The following is a 13,643-nucleotide window of genomic DNA, read 5'->3' as shown; positions in this document are numbered from 1 at the left end:
ATGTGAGGTCAAATACCTGAGTTAAATTTTGGAAAATTTCTATCTAACTACCTGGGTTGTCAGAAAATCGGCCTAAGTCTCCCTTTATTTGCTTAAGGTCCTGTAATGAAAAGGCAACTTGAACCCTCATGGCACCATTCCCATCAAGCATTTCCTGCAGAGGTAAGAGTGAAGTGGGGAGAGTAGGATATACTGGAGATGGTGGAGCTGGAGGAGCTAATGGTACAATTGGGGGGGACTGGAAGGGTTGGGACATTCAATAGCTGTCTCAGATTGCTCCTTAGGAACCTGCTTTAGCACTGGGGAAGGCCTATGGGCTTGCCTGCCATGGCTGGTAAAGGAACTGGGTCAGTTGTGCAGAACTTGTAAAGGTCTGGGTTTCACAGGGCAAAGAACGTCTATACATACGGGACCACAGTCTATTTGCCCTTCTGTCTACAGAAAAGCTCTAACTGTTGGATGATATTAAAATCAAGGCTCCTCCAGGAAGGCCAGGTTTGTCTGTCCTCAAGATGGTAAGAAGGCCATGCCCTTGTGCAATAGATTATGAGGCACTTTTTCTTCAAAGTCTCAAGGTCCAAGCAGTCCCAGTGTTTTAAAATCCACTCCAGGGGACTGCATGCTGAAGACAATCTGTTACCCATTTAGAAAGAGAAGTGAGAATAAAAGTGTCCCTTTAGTCTCCTTCCTTTCTGTATATGACCCAGGGTGGAGAAGAAAACAGTGGGAGCATCCCCCAACTATTTTCCCTCCCTGGTTCCTGGATCCCACCTCCCTGTTAAATGTGCAGCCCATGACTATAGGCGTGACCCTCCAAGCCATGGCACCAGAGGAACTAGACTTTTGGGCCTAGTTGCACTTCCCCAAGCAGCCCTAGTCCTCTGCTTATTATTTCCCTTCGACTTCCTAGACTTGTGTGACCTGTGTAACTCCCTAAAAGAAATGGATCTCAAGAAAAACTAGGTAATGGGGCAAAGCCCCTTTAATGGAGGGGGTGTGCTAGATTGAACTCTATATCCTGCTATTATGGCCCATGCTAAAGCATTTACCCTTAGAAAAATGGTTCCGGTTAACTTCTGGACTTAAAAATCCCCTTACTAGTTAAGTACTACCTTAATCGGAGACAGAATAGGTGCCTTTAAGGAACGTAGGAACCAAATGACCATTTTCCTGCTGATGGGACAATATTGAGACTAAAATTTGGCCACACAGAAGACATTTAACCCCTATCTGTTGAAAGCAGAATTTTCCTGTTCACGGAAGAGGCTTAGAGCCCGATTTCTAGTGGTGCAAAAGGAAGCTGCAGTGTTACCATTTAAAAAAAAAAAAAGTGCCTCATGAAGAGGATTTCTATTTCCACTAGGTGGCACTGTTGGTTTAGAAATACTATGTGCTCGCGGCTGGGGCGGGTGGATCACGAGGTCAGGAGATCGAGACCATCCTGGCTAACACGGTGAAACCCCGTCTCCACTAAAAATGCAAACGGTTAGCTGGGCGCGGTGGCGGGTACCTGTAGTCCCAGCTACTCGCGAGGCTGAGGCAAGAGAATGGTGTGAACCCGGGAGGCGGAGCTTGCAGTGAGCCAAATCGTGCTACTGCACTCCAGCCTGGGTGATAGAGTGAGACTCCGCTTCAAAAAAAAAAAAAAAAGAGAAAAGAAAAGAAATACTATGTGCTCGCTAGAGAAGTGGTAGAGAGACCTGGAAATGCCCTGCACTCTCCAGACCAAGGGCAGAGAGAGAGAGAGAGAGAGAGACGCTCACTCTGGGTGGGGGTAGGGAGGAGGGCGAGGAAAGGAACCCTCTTTTCCTAGAAGATTGCAACAGCATTCCTGAGCTAAACTCCTGGTTACTAAATTCCCGCACATTCTACACAGAGAGAGAGAAAGAGACCGTGGATAGAAAAAGAAGGAAAGTTTTGTGACAGGATAGCTGGGGATTCTCTGCCAAAACCCGAAATGGGCTGTTGGAGGCTGGGTCCAATCCAGAGGCCTTTGAATAACGCCAGGGTGTGCCCTGGCCAGAAATTTGCAGTTGCCTCAGAACTGTTCCCAGCCTCACCCGATGGTAAGGTTTCCCCATGAAAGGAAACTGATTCGAAACACGGCCAACATTCCCAATGACCCGTGGGTATTGGGGGGTTCTCCGTGTTCTCACCTGGAAGCTTAACATCCCAGGCTTTAGAATGGCAGTCATGATAAGCGTATTTTTATCTAGCTGAAGGATGTCTGTTGATTGATTTGATTTGATTTTAAAATAGAGGCCAAGAGCCCCTCAGAATGATAGAACAGATTTTAGGTTTGCTCCTATAGTCACCACTCCGATGAATGTTGTACCTCAGATTCCCGGCCAGTGCACCAAAATGATACGACTCCGATGACTGAGGGAACACCAGGGCCCTTTGTCTCGCACCAATTTAGATAAATGACACGGACACCCGTGGATAAGGAATGGAGAGTTTAATAGGCAAGAAAGAAGCTCCCCTGTACAGACAGGAGGGTGGCTCCAAGCGGAGAGAGAAAACCCCACGTGCAGTGGAAAACACTGGGTTATATTAGGAGGCTGGAGGAGGTGGTGTCTGATTTCCATAGGGCCCAGGGGATTGGTTTGACCAGATATGTCATTCATGTAGCCCACGCAAAAACTAGCCTTTTAATATTCAAATACAGGCCACCATGATGTTCTGCACACGTGAAGATATCTGGGGTGACTATGGTGCTTGGCACACATGGTGACAAGAAGAAGGTAGGAATCACCATATTGGATGGACCCAGTTTCTAATGGCTGGCATTTGCATATCAAAGCTTGCCAGCCTGACCCTTTAAGCCACTCTTCTGCTAGAAAAGAAATATTTTCGGAGCTACATTATTAAAAGAAAAAAAACAAACCTTACCAAGCTGCATTATTAAAAGAAAACAAAACCTTACCAACCTTACCCTCTCTGTCTAAAGTAATTTCTTAATAATTCCTATAATCTGCTATTTTAATTCAAGAATTTTCAGCTCTTTAAAATGAGAAGGAAACTGACATTGATGGTGTCAGATATTGTGCTGATAGCGTTATGTCCATTGTAGCTCATTTTAATCCTCACAGCATTTTCATTGTAGGGATAAGTAAACTGACACCCAAAGTCGTGTAAGCAATAAATCCAGTAATGTGGATTTGACTTTTAAGTCAGCTAACTCCAAGTCTAAGTTGAATCAGAACTTTTAGCAATTTCTAGGTTCTCATGTTACTAATTTTATATTTTGAAGGTTACTCCATCAGTCATCATTTGTAATACTTAAAATGAGTAAGTAGAACATTAGCACTGAATCTGGGGAAAAACACCACAATTTCAAGTATTCAGTTAAGTAGCTGAGAATTCAGCCTGTTAAATAATGATCCCTTTTTGAACTCGGAGATGTTTTTCCCGCTTTACTCAGTGACAGGACCTGTAAAGGCATGCTTCCTTGTTGTGATTTTCTCCACAGTGAATCTTGTTTTGTTCACTGTTACCTTGAAGGTGGACCTCATTGGGGTCTCCAGTTTATGTGGGGATTTTTCATTAGGTTCTCTCGAATTGATCAGGGCCTGGGTTTTATCTCATGCTTCTAGTGGCTTACATGGCTATCAGAATTGAAGCTCCAGGTCACCAGGGTTTTGCGATACCTTCAGGAACATTCTGGCTTTGGAGCTTACTTCTCTCCCAGGTAGTCGCATTCTCATTTGTTGTTGTTGTTGTTGCTTTGTTATACTTTTAGGTTCTGGGATCCATGTGCAGAATGTGCAGGTTTGTTACATAGGTATACCTGTGCCATGGTGGTTTGCTGCACCCCTCAACCCATCATCGACGTTAGGTATTTCTCCTAATGCTATCCCTCCTCTAGCCGCCCACCTCCTGACTGGCCCCAGTGTGTGATGTTCCCTTCCTTGTGTCCATGTGTTCTCATTGTCCAACTCCCACTTATGAGTGATAACATGTGGTGTTTGGTTTTCTGTTCCTGTGTTAGTTTGCTGAGAATGGTTTGCACCTTCATCCATGTCCCTACAAAGGATGTGAACTCATCCTTTTTTATGGCTGCATAGTATTCCATGGTGTATATGTACCACATTTTCTTTATCCAGTCTAACATTGATGGGCATTTGGGTTGATTCCAAGTCTTTGCTACTGTGAATAGTGCTGCAGTAAACATACATGTGTGTCTTTATAGTAGAATCCCAGTAATGGGATTGCTGGGTCAAATGGTATTTCTGGTTCTAGATCCTTGAGGAGTCACCACAATGTCTTCCACAATGGTTGAACTAATTTACACTCCCACCAACGGTGTAAAAGTGTTCCTATTTCTCCACATCCTTTCTAGCATCTATCGTTTCCTGACTTTTTAATGATCGCCGTTATAACTAGTGTGAGAATCTTATTCTCATTTTTTATGGTCCCTGTGAAACCTTACTTTCTTGCCAGCTCAACAACTTGTTTTGAAATGTTTTTTAAAATAATTTATTCAGCATTTGTAGTTATTTTCAAGATAAGGATTGTATATCATACTGCCCAAAATGGAATTCATTGTATTTCTTCTTTATTTATTTTGTTTGTTTTCATTAATTTAAACCACAAAAAAGCAGGAGAAAATGGTGTGGATTTTTTTTTTCTAAAGAAGTAATCATTGGACTTAAAAAAATAAGGCTTGGTATTTATCTGTCTGTATACATACACATACACACACTCATAAACACCTATCTTTGTAAAATGGGTTAAGCAAGTGTTAACTGAGATTGTTTCTTAGTGTTTTTTGTAATTTGCTTCACTTTATTTTCTATAATGAATATATATTGCTTTTGCAATAAGAGAAACTAAAATCATTATGGGAAAAAGGACTTTTTTGGAATAAAAATGCAATTGAACCAACACACAGAGTATGTGTTGAATGTGTAACTATCATAATATCTCGTATATATATATCATCAAGCCTTAGTTAAATAAGGTGCTTTGTGTAAATAAATGTTCTGGACAGACTGTTCCTTCAGCATGAGATTCTGTTTTCTTTCAGCCATTTTAGTTGATACTTTGTAATATATACTGGGCATTTCCCCACCTTGTTTTTGCAGCCTGTTCCTTAGTGTTGGACTATATGGCCCTATACTGAATAATCCCGGGTTGCCAAATAATGTAGTAGATCCACTTTCTAAACATTAAAAACAAAATATGTCTGTAATAGTTTTTTCCCTCACTGTACTCTTTCTATAGTATGTTTTCTTAAACTTTCTTAAATTAGCTTCTTATTAGAAACACCAGCTGGAATAGTTACTTGATAAAATGATGTCTGTTTTAAAAATAATTGCCTTCTTTTTAGGACAAGGAGCATCCAAGATACCTGATCCCAGAACTTTGCAAACAGTTTTACCATTTGGGCTGGGTCACTGGGACTGGAGGAGGAATTAGCTTGAAGCATGGGTAAGTTTCTGGCAGCTTTTTTTACTAGGAACTCTCCATTTGAGTAGACCACAGCGAGTCTAATGTGTTACATCCAAAGAACAACTGATGATCAGTTTTATGTGATACTGTAGGTCTTTAGTTTCTAAATGGACAAGTGGACGTTTGTATAACTGAATGGAAGCAATGTACAAAAGCTGAAGATGTATCAAATACCTGAAGATTGAAGAACTACAATTTCAGATCACAATAATTTAGTCCTCAGTTTTTGAGTACCAGAGTTAAATAACATGCTACCAAGTATGTTCATATACCTGAAATTCCAGCGGATCCTCTCTGGGTAGATAGGATTTGTTTCAAAGGTTCAGGTACTTTGTTTTTTGAAACAGAGTCTCGCTCTGTCACTCAGGCTAGAGTGGAGTGGTGCAATCATGGCTCACTGCAGCCTTGACTTCCCAGGCTTAAACAATCCTCCCACCTCATCCTCCTGGGTAGCTGGGACTACAGGCATGCACCACCACGCCTGGCTAATTTTTTCTTTTTTTTTTCTTTTTTTTTTTTTGGTAGAGACTGGGTCTCACTGTGTTGCATGGGCTGGTCTTGAACTCCTAGGCTCAAGCAACCCACCTGCCTCGGCCTCCCAGATACATATTTTAAAGTCACTTAAATACAGATGACTAATCATTAAAAATCCTAATAATTTTTTTATTGAATCAAAAGAAAGGCAGTATGCTTCCTAAGCACCTGTATCAGTAATGAATATAGTACCTGCTAATCTGTATTCCTCAGAGGACAAAATAAGATGTACTGGACTTAAATTGAAGCAAGAAGGATAAATAGTATTCAATTGCTCATTGTATTTATTTAGTGTCATTTATTCAAGAAGATAAAGAAAGTAAGTGTTAGTAAGAAGTAACTTGCTATCAATGAAATTAAGATTATAGAATCTCATTCAAGGATTTCCAACATAGGATTAATCTTTTCTTCCTCCTGAAATGTGTTAGGAATATTATTGTCTGGAGGCTGTGTGTTAAATTGAGTGATGTTGATTTATTACCTCATTCTAATTCACTTTCTTTAACAAAATTGGATTATTAAAATATTTATGTGCTGATAAGTATATATAGTCATGCCCCCAAAGAGGCTGCATTGCATATTAACGAATGGAATGTTAAATATAATCAGAACATTTTGAACAAAAGGGAGTCTATGGTATACCACAAGATGATGCCATTATAATTTTATCTGCTTTAAATTACTGAGTTAACTCATGAAATTTTCATTGAACGTTGGGAAATGACAAGAGGTGCCTCTGTTAGCAACTAGCACACTTAGGGATGTAAGGCATTTTGAACAAAAGGGAGTCTATGGCATACCACAAGATGATGCCATTGTAATTTTATCTGCTTTAAATTAGTGATTTAACTCATGAAATTTTCATTCTGGCACAGTTAGGGATATAAGTATGCTCTCAGTCTAGTAAGATTATGTTTCACATGGTAGATCAATAAATCCATCTGTGCCTCCTCTCTTACCATCAGCCTAGCTGCTGATGTGTAAATACAGCATTGCTCGAGCTTTCACATTAGTTTGCCAAAACTTTCAAGATGGCCTATTCACAGCAAACCCTATGATAACAACATTTATTCTTGTTTCATGTATCCATTTAGAAGTTGAGTCCCAGTAATACAGTTTCCCAACTGTGTTATTTATAATAAATCATATTCTAAATGCTGCCTTTAGTTAACTGCTTTTTATTTGCATGTTCAGAAATAGTTTGTGTATGTATAAAATAAAGCTTTCTACCAAATGAGCTAAAATAACCATTTCCAACTGGCTCTTTTAAAAAAACCAGCCAAGTTAGAAATAGGTGAATGCAGGACTCAAGATGAAATTTTTCTTATCAAAAAGACATAAAGAACTATGTTCTTTCTAGTAGAATTTTACTAATCCACGCACTACCATTGTATGTGGCCACCATAAACCACTCATTGGCACATCTTTTAAAATTAAATGGGTTTTTATAGCACTATAATCAGCTTATAGGAAATTTTCATCATATATGTGAAATGCTTTATCCTTAGTTCTTAATGGGTATGGAGATCATGGATGGAAAGAGCCACAGTCATGTGGCACTGTATTTGGAATCTTATTAAATTTGTGCTTTACGTAGTAAAATGAATATTTTGTAGTAAAATGTTGGTTTTTTCCCCTAATATTTAAATGACTTAAGTCACTAGCGTTATCAGCAATACTATTCTCATGTTGTTAGTGAAAGTTTGGCTTTTTGATGCTTAGGGCAAATAAATTTGGAATAAAGTGCAAACCCAATAAATTATGATTCCACAATAATATAGACAATAAAATCGGAAACATAAAATAATTTACTGATTCCAAGGTTTGACTCGGCCATTCCAGCTTATGCCACAAGTGTGTGGTACCAAAAATTAAGTCACAAGAAGGAAATAAAGGACTGAAAAAATAATAGTAATCAAGGCAATTCCAGGATACTCAATAGCCACTGGGTTTAGGTTAGATCCCTATCATTCAAATTTGTAATTTCCTATTTTCACAGAGTAATATTGACAGGTGTCGGAGAGACTGATCCTGTTGCATGTGATTAGGACTACAATTAATAAAGTCATATTGTAGACAAAATAATTGAAGCACTATAAGATTTAAACTATTTTTTAAATGACCAGAAAGCAAACAAAAATAGAAGCAACTGAACAAAGATGTATTTTGACCTCTTGGGGGTTGGCCCTTGCTTACCACAGTGAAAATGCAGGAGTACAGAGAAGTATATTCCAAAATTTAGTAACTTGAAATTCAAAATGCTTTCTGTGTGTGGCTTAAAGCACCAAGTAGATATTTCACTTTAGTATATGGCATGTTTCTATTCTAAAAAACACTGTCATTTTTATATTTTTATCCAGATATCTCGTTCTTTGTAGGTGTAAATATATTTTTCTAAAACATATTTGGCTAATGTTTTAATTACCCTAAGTTCATCAAAGTCTAAATTAATTTCAGTTTTACAAAGACATTTACAGGACTCAGCATACCAAGTCACTGAATAAACAGAATACCCTACTTTATAGAATAGTTTTACTTACCAGCAGACCGTTTTGTACTTTGAGTCTATTCCCAGGACTGCATAAATTTCTACCCACATAAGAAGACCCACAAGTCCACTTATCTATACAGGTGAGTGGACCACGTACCATACATGAGTCTAGAGCTTCTTCCATGTTACACAAGGACACCAGATTTAGATCACTGGTATTCACAAAGAGCCCTTGTTAATAGTATGATCCCAACCCATTCTCACTGGTTCCAGAGGAATATCCCTTTATGTTATCCTTATGTCGCAGAACTCGGAAACAATAACCACTTCATGAAAGCGAATGCTTGCATGCAGCTTACAGTGCATTGGATTTCCACTCACATTATCAGACATTTGTTTTCTAGACTTCATCAGTAGAACCTTAAAGAAACTTCTGTTTCACCCTACATTTTTATTGATTCCAAGCCTACAGGTTTATTAGTAACCTGAACTTCAGCAGCTTGATATATAGGCCATTATCCTCATTTGCACTATGAAATGTTTGATATGTGTTCAATGTCCCTATGTCTGTGCCTTACTGGCAGAAACTAGAGCATGCAGGTACTGGCATTTTCTTGGTTTACATATATATGGGCAGCTCATTAATACTCTCTGGTGGCAACTGAAACTGGTAATTTATCAAAGATATCCAACGAAAAGAGAAAAAATCTGATATGTGAGCCAAGGGACGTTTGTTTAGTTGTTGTTGAGGGTGGAGAGACTTTAGACAAGATTTGAAATTAATTTCCAGGAGGGGGCGGAGCAAGATGGCCGAATAGGAATAGCTCCAGTCTCCAACTCCCAGCGCGAGCCACACAGAAGACAGGTGATTTCTGCATTTTCAACTGAGGTACTGGGTTTATCTCACTAGGGAGTGCCTGACAATCAGTGCTGGTCAGCTGCTGCAGCCCTACCAGCGAGAGCTGAAGCAGGGCGAGCTGAAGCAGGGTGAGGCATCGCCTCACCTGGGAAGTGCAAGGGGGAAGGGAATCCCTTTTCCTAGCCAGGGGAATTGAGACACACAGCACCTGGAAAATCGGGTAACTCCCACCCCAATACTGCGCTCTACCAAGGATCTTAGCAAACGGGCACACCAGGAGACTATATCTCACACCTGGCCGGGAGGGTCCCACGCCCACGGAGCCTCCCTCATTGCTAGCACAGCAGTCTGTGATCTCCTGGCAAGGCAGCAGCGAGGCTGGGGGGAGGCGCCTGCCATTGCTGAGGCTTAAGTAGATAAAGCGGCTGGGAAGCTCAAACTGGGTGGAGCTCACAGCAGCTCAAGGAGCCCTGCCTGTCTCTGCAGACTCCACCTCTGGGGACAGGGCACAGCTAAACAACAACAACAACAAAAAGCAGCTGAAACCTCTGCAGATGCAAACGACTCTGTCTGACAGCTTTGAAGTGAGCAGTGGATCTCCCAACACGGAGGCTGAGATCTGAGAACGGACAGACTACCTGCTCAAGTGGGTCCCTGACCCCTCAGTAGCCTAACTGGGAGACATCCCCCACTAGGGGCAGACCGACACCCCACACCTCACATGGTGGAGTACACCCCTGAGAGGAAGCTTCCATAGCAAGAATCAGACAGGTACACTTGCTGTTCAGCAATATTCTATCTTCTGCAGCCTCTGCTGCTGATACCCAGGCAAACAGGGTCTGGAGTGGACCTCAAGCAATCTCCAACAGACCTACAGCTGAGGGTCCTGACTGTTAGAAGGAAAACTAACAGGAAGGACACCCACACCAAAACCCCATCAGTATGTCACCATCATCAAAGACCAGAGGCAGATAAAACCACAAAGATGGGGAAAAAGCAGGGCAGAAAAGCTGGAAATTCAAAAAATAAGAGTTCATCGCCCCCTGCAAAGGAACGCAGCTCATCACCAGCAACGGATCAAAGCTGGACGGAGAATGACTTTGACGAGATGAGAGAAGAAGGCTCCAGTCCATCAAACTTCTCAGAGCTAAAGGAGGAATTACGTACCCAGCGCAAAGAAACTAAAAATCTTGAAAAAAAAGTGGAAGAATTGATAGCTAGAATAATTAATGCAGAGAAGGCCATAAACGAATGGACAGAGATGAAAACCATGACACGAGAAATACGTGACAAATGCACAAGCTTCAGTAACTGACTCGATCAACTGGAAGAAAGAGTATCAGCGATTGAGGATCAAATGAATGAAATGAAGCGAGAAGAGAAACCTAAAGAAAAAAAGAAGAAAAAGAAATGAACAAAGCCTGCAAGAAGCATGGGATTATGTAAAAAGACCAAATCTACGTCTGATTGGGGTGCCTGAAAGTGAGGGGGAAAATGGAACCAAGTTGGAAAACACTCTTCAGGATATCATCCAGGAGAACTTCCCCAACCTAGTAGGGCAGGCCAACATTCAAATCCAGGAAATACAGAGAATGCCACAAAGATACTCCTCGAGAAGAGCAACTCCAAGACACATAATTGTCAGATTCACCAAAGTTGAAATGAAGGAAAAAATCTTAAGGGCAGCCATAGAGAAAGGTCAGGTTACCCACAAAGGGAAGCCCATCAGACTAACAGCAGATCTCTCGGCAGAAACTCTACAAGCCAGAAGAGAGTGGGGGCCAACATTCAACATTCTTAAAGAAAAGAATTTTAAACCCAGAATTTCATATCCAGCCAAACTAAGTTTCATAAGTGAAGGAGAAATAAAATCCTTTACAGATAAGCAAATGCTTAGAGATTTTGTCACCACCAGGCCTGCCTTACAAGAGACCCTGAAGGAAGCACTAAACATGGAAAGGAACAACCAGTACCAGCCATTGCAAAAACATGCCAAAATGTAAAGACCATCGAGGCTGGGAAGAAACTGCATCAACTAACGAGCAAAATAACCAGTTAATATCATAATGGCAGGATCAAGTTCACACATAACAATATTAACCTTAAATGTAAATGGACTAAATGCTCCAATTAAAAGACACAGACTGGCAAACTGGATAAAGAGTCAAGACCCATCAGTTTGCTGTATTCAGGAGACCCATCTCACATGCAGAGACATACATAGACTCAAAATAAAGGGATGGAGGAAGGTCTACCAAGCAAATGGAGAACAAAAAATAGCAGGGGTTGCAATACTAGCCTCTGATAAAACAGACTTTAAACCATCAAAGATCAAAAGAGACAAAGAAGGCCATTACATAATGGTAAAGGGATCAATTCAACAGGAAGAGCTAACTATCCTAAATATATATGCACCCAATACAGGAGCACCCAGATTCATAAAGCAAGTCCTTAAAGACTTACAAAGAGACTTAGACTCCCATACAATAATAATGGGAGACTTCAACACCCCACTGTCAACATTAGACAGATCAACGAGACAGAAAGTTAACAAGGATATCCAGGAATTGAACTCATCTCTGCAGCAAGCAGATCTAATAGACATCTACAGAACTCTCCACCCCAAATCAACAGAATATACATTCTTCTCAGCACCACATCACACTTATTCCAAAATTGACCACATAATTGGAAGTAAAGCACTCCTCAGCAAATGTACAAGAACAGAAATTATAACAAACTGTCTCTCAGACCACAGTGCAATCAAACTAGAACTCAGGACTAAGAAACTCAATCAAAACCGCTCAACTACATGGAAACTGAATAACCTGCTCCTGAATGACTACTGGGTACATAACAAAATGAAGGAAGAAATAAAGATGTTCTTTTAAACCAATGAGAACAAAGATACAACATACCAGAATCTCTGGGACACATTTAAAGCAGTGTGTAGAGGGAAATTTATAGCACTAAATGCACACAAGAGAAAGCTGGAAAGATCTAAAATTGACACTCTAACATCACAATTAAAAGAACTAGAGAAGCAAGAGCAAACACATTCCAAAGCTAGCAGAAGGCAAGAAATAACTAAGATCAGAGCAGAACTGAAGGAGATAGAGACACAAAAAACCCTCCAAAAAATCAATGAATCCAGGAGTTGGTTTTTTGAAAAGATCAACAAAATTGATAGACCGCTAGCAAGACTAATAAAGAAAAAGAGAGAGAAGAATCAAATAGACACAATAAAAAATGATAAAGGGGTTATCACCACCGACCCCACAGAAATACAGACTACCATCAGAGAATACTATAAACACCTCTACACAAATAAACTAGAAAATCTAGAAGAAATGGATAATTTCCTGGACACTTACACTCTCCCAAGACTAAACCAGGAAGAAGCTGAATTCCTGAATAGACCAATAGCAGGCTCTGAAATTGAGGCAATAATTAATAGCCTACCAATGAAAAAAAGTCCAGGACCAGATGGATTCACAGCTGAATTCTACCAGAGGTACAAGGAGGAGCTGGTACCATTCCTTCTGAAACTATTCCAATCAATAGAAAAAGAGGGAATCCTCCCTAACTCATTTTATGAGGCCAACATCATCCTGATACCAAAGCCTGGCAGAGACACAACAAAAAAAGAGAATTTTAGACCTGATGAACATCGATGCAAAAATCCTCAATAAAATACTGGCAAACCGGATCCAGCAGCACATCAAAAAGCTTATCCACCATGATCAAGTGGGCTTCATCCCTGGGATGCAAGGCTGGTTCAACATACGCAAGTCAATAAACGTAATCCAGCATATAAACAGAACCAAAGACAAAAACCACATGATTATCTCAATAGATGCAGAAAAGGCCTTTGACAAAATTCAACAGCCCTTCATGCTAAAAACGCCCAATAAATTCGGTATTGATGGAACGTATCTCAAAATAATAAGAGCTATTTATGACAAACCCACAGCCAATATCATACTGAATGGGCAAAAACTGGAAAAATTCCCTTTGAAAACTGGCACAAGACAGGGATGCCCTCTCTCACCACTCCTATTCAACATAGTGTTGGAAGTTCTGGCTAGGGCAATCAGGCAAGAGAAAGAAATCAAGGGTATTCAGTTAGGAAAAGAAGAAGTCAAATTGTCCCTGTTTGCAGATGACATGATTGTATATTTAGAAAACCCCATTGTCTCAGCCCAAAATCTCCTTAAGCTGATAAGAAACTTCAGCAAAGTCTCAGAATACAAAATTAATGTGCAAAAATCACAAGCATTCTTATACACCAGTAACAGATAAACA

At 40.3% G+C, this 13,643-nt stretch overlaps 1 protein-coding gene across 4 annotated transcripts in view; it reads left to right on the top strand.

Moving 5' to 3' along the window:
* APIP (APAF1 interacting protein) overlaps positions 1-13,643 on the top strand; it is a 39,621-nt gene that overhangs the window by 15,866 nt on the left and 10,112 nt on the right. For 2 of the 4 annotated variants that reach the window (XM_021925920.2, XM_021925918.2), the window contains exons 2-3: positions 98-162; positions 5,333-5,433. In XM_021925920.2, coding sequence (XP_021781612.2) covers positions 98-162; positions 5,333-5,433 — 166 coding nt within the window. Of the gene's footprint in view, positions 1-97; positions 163-1,761; positions 2,745-5,332; positions 5,434-13,643 lie in introns of those variants that run through there. The other 2 variants (XM_021925919.2, XM_009186314.4) reach the window with 2 other exon arrangements.

The sequence above is a fragment of the Papio anubis genome, chromosome 12 (assembly GCF_008728515.1).
Source record: "Papio anubis isolate 15944 chromosome 12, Panubis1.0, whole genome shotgun sequence".
Classification (NCBI taxonomy): domain Eukaryota; kingdom Metazoa; phylum Chordata; class Mammalia; order Primates; family Cercopithecidae; genus Papio; species Papio anubis.
Note: the sequence above shows the minus strand (reverse complement) of the source record. Positions and strands in the feature narration are given on the sequence as shown.